This window comes from Hipposideros armiger, unplaced genomic scaffold (assembly GCF_001890085.2).
Source record: "Hipposideros armiger isolate ML-2016 unplaced genomic scaffold, ASM189008v1 scaffold_525, whole genome shotgun sequence".
Taxonomy (NCBI): Eukaryota; Metazoa; Chordata; class Mammalia; order Chiroptera; family Hipposideridae; genus Hipposideros; species Hipposideros armiger.
In genome coordinates, this window is record NW_017731875.1 from 1,030,325 (window position 1) to 1,035,763 (window position 5,439).

At 37.9% G+C, this 5,439-nt stretch overlaps 1 protein-coding gene across 1 annotated transcript; it reads left to right on the forward strand.

The window, feature by feature from the left end:
• Positions 1-257: 257 nt before the first annotated feature.
• Positions 258-1,205, forward strand: LOC109396538 (olfactory receptor 52A1). The gene has a single exon (XM_019668400.1). The coding sequence runs from the start codon at positions 258-260 to the stop codon at positions 1,203-1,205; it is 948 nt and encodes a 315-aa protein (XP_019523945.1).
• Positions 1,206-5,439: the final 4,234 nt, after the last annotated feature.

A 5,439-nucleotide genomic window follows, 5' to 3' on the forward strand; every position in this document is an offset into this window, starting at 1 on the left:
CTGGTTCTAATGCAGTTGGCCTGCCATGCACACAACATCTTATTGTGGTGCAGTGCTTGTGGATGCCTTTCCTGAAAGCAGTGCTGTGTCTCTATGGATCTGTTTTTCCCCCAATAGTATCAATGAGATGAATGATATGATCTTAGAGTTCTACCCAAAACACACAGACTTAATATGATGAACATGATGATTTTGGACAAAAACAGGAAGTAAAAGAGGAACACGAGTACTGACTAACTTCTTTTCTTTGCATCAGGATGTCAAAAGATACTATTTCTAACATCACAGTTTTTATGCCTTCTGTCTTGACACTAATAGGGATCCCAGGCCTACAGTCTGTGCAGTGCTGGGTTGGGATTCCCTTCTGTGCCATGTATCTCATTGCTATGATTGGAAATTCCTTACTTCTGATCATCATCAAATTGGAACGTAGCCTCCATGAGCCTATGTACATTTTCCTAGGGATGCTAGGAATCACAGATATTGCACTTAGTACCAGCATTGTGCCCAAGATGCTTGGAATCTTCTGGTTTCATGTACCAGAGATTTATTTTGATACCTGCTTGCTTCAAATGGGGCTGATCCACACATTTCAGGGCATAGAGTCAGGCATCCTGCTGGCCATGGCCCTGGACCGTTATGTGGCCATTTGTTATCCCCTAAGACATGCTACCATTTTCACCCACCAGCTGGTCACCCAAATAGGAGCTGCGGTAACACTCAGGGCTGCCATTCTAGTAGCTCCAACCCTAGTACTGATAAAGTGCCGGTTTCAATTTTATCATACAACAGTCATCTCTCACTCCTACTGTGAGCATATGGCCATTGTGAAACTTGCGGCAGAAAATGTCCAGGTTAACAAAATCTACGGTTTATTTGTGGCCTTCACTATTTTAGGCTTTGACCTCACATTCATCATACTGTCTTATATACAGATATTTATTACAGTTTTTCGTTTGCCCCAGAAGGAGGCCCGGTTGAAAGCATTCAATACTTGCATTGCTCACATCTGTGTCTTCCTACAGTTCTACCTCCTTGCCTTCTTCTCCTTCTTCACACATAGATTTGGTTCTCATATCCCCCCTTATATTCATATCCTCTTTTCTAGTGTTTATTTGTTGCTCCCTCCATTTCTCAATCCACTTGTCTATGGGGCTAAGACCAAGCAGATCCGCATTTATGTGGTAAAAATGTTCTGTTCATGAAATCTACTGTGATTAATACCTTCATGCCTTCCTCTTTATGCAATAGTAGTGATTGCTCAAAACAGAATAAACAACATAAAACTCATGCTAGTTGAGATGCTTGAGTTTTTATTTGTTTTGTGAAAATTTCCAGGATGATAGCTCCTTTTCAGATCATCATAACCTGTGACAGCTATCAATCAATAGGATTGTAAATCTTACCTGTGTCATGAGAGTGAGAAATGTAGAAAGATAAAAAATAGTGAACATATATTGTTTTCTTCCTTTTCTTTTCTTTGTTGTTTTGGTCCATGGTTGAGCTTCCTCCTCTAAGAATTCTTCTCCAGAAGGACTCATGAATCATGCTTCTTTCACTGAATTTAAGTGCACCCAAGGTTCATTGTTTAGGGGTGTCCAGGTACTCAATGCAAATAACCTGTTGACTCTGTTTCTTGACAACCTCCATCATCATAAAGAAAAAATTAGAGGGAGTATGTTTTAACCATCTACAATCCACAAAAACAAACAAAAAACTTTATGGAGCTGATGAGATAACAAACTCTAAAAAATTCAGTATGTTTCCAAGGGCATTCATGGAGATATAAGCTCAAAAATAATGAGAACTCAAGTGTTCCATTTTACACACCAAAACTTTTTTCTGATACTGCCACCATTTGCTTCTTTATTAATTAACCAAGTGTTATCAAAAATACAATGTTGTTAATATTATGTTAGAGAATAGTAGCACAATGGTATATTTGACAAAATGTTTAAGTTTCATGAGTTTGTAGTTTGCAGGCTTATAGTCATGAAGAGAGAGAGCGAGAGAGAGATGAGAAAAAAATGGCAGTGGTACCCATGGACTGTGAGGTTAGCACAGAGAATAAAACATTGGGATCTAACTGAAAGCAGCAGTCAGGAGGGTTATTTTTGTTTTGTTTGGTGTTTTAATTGGGAAGTCTGATTTTTGAGGAATATAGATGAATGCATGGCTAAGCAAGTAAGGACCCTGTGCCAGGTAGGCGATAGAGGAGATTTAAACTAAAGAATGTAGTTTAAGGTAACTGCACAGTTGTTGTTTTCTAAATGTAAGTACAATGTGTTCATCAATAGATGGATGTATGGATAAAGAAGATGTGGTATATACATACAATGGAATATTACCCATCAGCAAAAAAAGGATTGAATCTTGACATTTACAATAACATGAATGGACCTAGAGGGTATTATACTAAGTGAAATAAGTCAGACCAAGAAAAATACCATATGGTTTCACTTATACATGGAATCTAAAAAACAAACAAACAATCAAAACAAAAACAGACTCTTAGAACAGAGGTCAAAGGGATGGGTGCCAGAGGAGAGGAGGAAGGAGGTATGGGTGAAAAAGATGAAGGGGAATATAGTCAATAAGATTGTGTTAGGTTTGTACAGTGACATATAGTTACTAGAATTAATGGGGTGATCACATTGTGAGGTATAAAAATGTCAAATCACGGTATACAACTGAAATGAATATAACTAATGTAATAGTATATACTGACTATAGTTAATTTTTTTTAAAAAATTAATAAAGCAAAAATAAAAAGAATGGCCACAGACACTGCAAAGTTGTTGAGTTTTATTCTGAAAGCTATAATGTGTCTTTGGAGAGTTTTTCTCTATAACAAAGGTGTGTGTGTGTGTGTGTGTGTGTGTCTATTTGTGGCAACGCACCTTCTCAGTGGTGTTAAAACATCATGCTTTATAATCAATCAAGTCTATTATACCAATGAAGAGATGGAGTGTTTTGTATAAGATTAATGGCTTGAGTAGTTAAAGCTAGTAGCTTGTTCCTGAAAACCTCAGCTCATTGAACATTTGTTTTTAAATTATGGAAAATATTTACATGTGTAAAGATGTCCATACTTTCATTTATGACGTTAAAATAATCACATATATAAAAATATTGGAAATGCATGTCATGCTGATGGTGGGTACTATGTCTTATGTTATCAACTGGGCGTTATCAGATGATTGCTGAGGATGATTACTTTGCAAATCTAAAACTATCTTGGGGCATCTTTTGAGACTGTTTTAAATATAAATATGTATTAGAAATGATTGCATTGGATTAGCAATAGGGGTTGTTGTTCTTAGATAACATTCTTGCCTTAGGAATAAGACTAAAATGGCATTAGATGTAATTTCTTAATGTTCTAGCCAGTGTTCAGCAAACATTTATGTTAGGGCCAAATAAATAGCTTAGATTTGTGAGTAAAGAGGCAATTCAAGAATATTATGTAGGTATTTATATAACAAGAGATCAAATATGTTTCCACAAAACTTTGATGACATTTAAATATAATAAAAATAATAATAATTTGTGGTTTTTCTGCAATGCAGGCCTACTTATTAGAAGGATGTACTTCATTTTTTTCCCCTGGGGGTAACATTCTGCTTAAGTGGCCTGAAAGTTAGATTTTCCCTATCATCAAATTGATTGCAAAAGTTCATCTGTAAAAATCATTCTTAGCTAGTAGGCTGTACAAAAACAGACAGGAGGACAGCATTGAACAATCCACTATAATTCTAAGCTTACTTGGAGAAGTTTGAAATGTGTCTAACATTTCATCCTAAATTATGTGGGGATATAAGATCAACATAGAGGGAGCATATGAAACTAGAAATTATTTGTACCATATTCAGCTGCCAATATCTGATAAAATATCTAGTCTAGAATCCAGATTGCTCAATCATTGTGGTCTTCAAATATCAGGACCAGTTCTAAAGTGAAGCAATTCAATGAAAAATAGAAAGACTTTTCAGCAAGTAGTACTGCAGCAACTGGTAAAAATTGGTATATATGTATTTTAAACTTTTATTATATACCATATAAAATAATAATAAGCTGAAATGTACAGGCTTTCTTTTCTTCACTGTATGTTTTGGGCTCCTTTGTCAAAAATTATATATGGGTTTATTTCTGGGTTCTCAATTCTGTGTCTTTGGTCTGTGTATCTATTTTTCTGCCAATACCATGCTGTTTTGGTTATTGTCTCTTTGTAGTATAATTTGAAGTCATGAAGTGTGGCTTCAAATAGACCAGGAATCAGACAGACCAGAGCTTCTCCACTGCCCTTCTCTCAACTTCCTACGTCTCCTGGGCATGTTATTTGTTCTTTTCTAAAATTGGGCTCAGGATACCCACCTCAGAGACCTGTTGTGAAGAGTAAGTGAGTCAACAAGTGTGTCACATAGGTCCTGTCCCAAACACATCTTAAATATTCAGGGCCAGGTGTGAATACTCCTGGAATTAAGGTTCAGAGAAAAATCACTACAGGTTCAAATGGAGAAAGGAAGAAATGAATAGAGCAGAGGTCGGAAATTGCTGCACAGATGGCTCTTCAAGCTGGAAACAGGCCAGTGTCTTTGAGCAAGGCTATGGGTTGGGAAGCATTCAAGGTGGGACAACAGAATCTCCTGATGGTCTTTTATTTTTATTAAGCCATAGTTCAGATACCATTAAATTTGTCATTTTAAAGTATCCAATTTATTGGGTTTTTGGGATTTTTTTGGTGTATATTATAAAGATTGTACAATCATCACCACTACCCAAATCCAGAATATTTTCATCATCTTAAAAGAAATCTATACCTATTGACACTGATTTTGCATTTCCTCCACCCCTCCATAGCCCCACTCCCCGTCTTAGCAACCACTGATGTACCTTCTGTCTTTATGGGTTTGCCTTTCTGGACGTTTTATGTAAATAAAGCATGAACTATATGGATTCCATCCATGTATCATATCAGTACTGCATTCCATTTTATGGCTGAGTAAGGATATATCACATTTTTTTTTACCTATTCATCAGTTTATGCATTGTTTCTACTTTTTAGCTATTATTTAAAAAGCATCACTGGGCCGGCCGAGTGGCACGTTGGTTAAGAGCTGGCTTGGGACACCAGAGGGCCCCGGTTCGGATCCCACGTATGAAGGCCAGTGACACTGCCCTCCACAGCTAAGATGCTGAACAACAACTCAACCTGGAGCTGGGCTGCCTTGAGTCGCCTGCGGCGACAGCATAGGCTGCAGCCCCAGCTGCGGCAGGTTGCCATGGGCTGCCGTGTGTGGCTGGCAGCCAGCGTGAGTGGCCAGCAGCCGCAGTGAGCGGCCATCCAGAAGCCTGCGACTGATCTGCCTCGCCCAGGAAGAGCGCAATGATGGTGCCACCTTGGGCCAGTGAAGCAACGTCCTCCACAACTAGACTGAA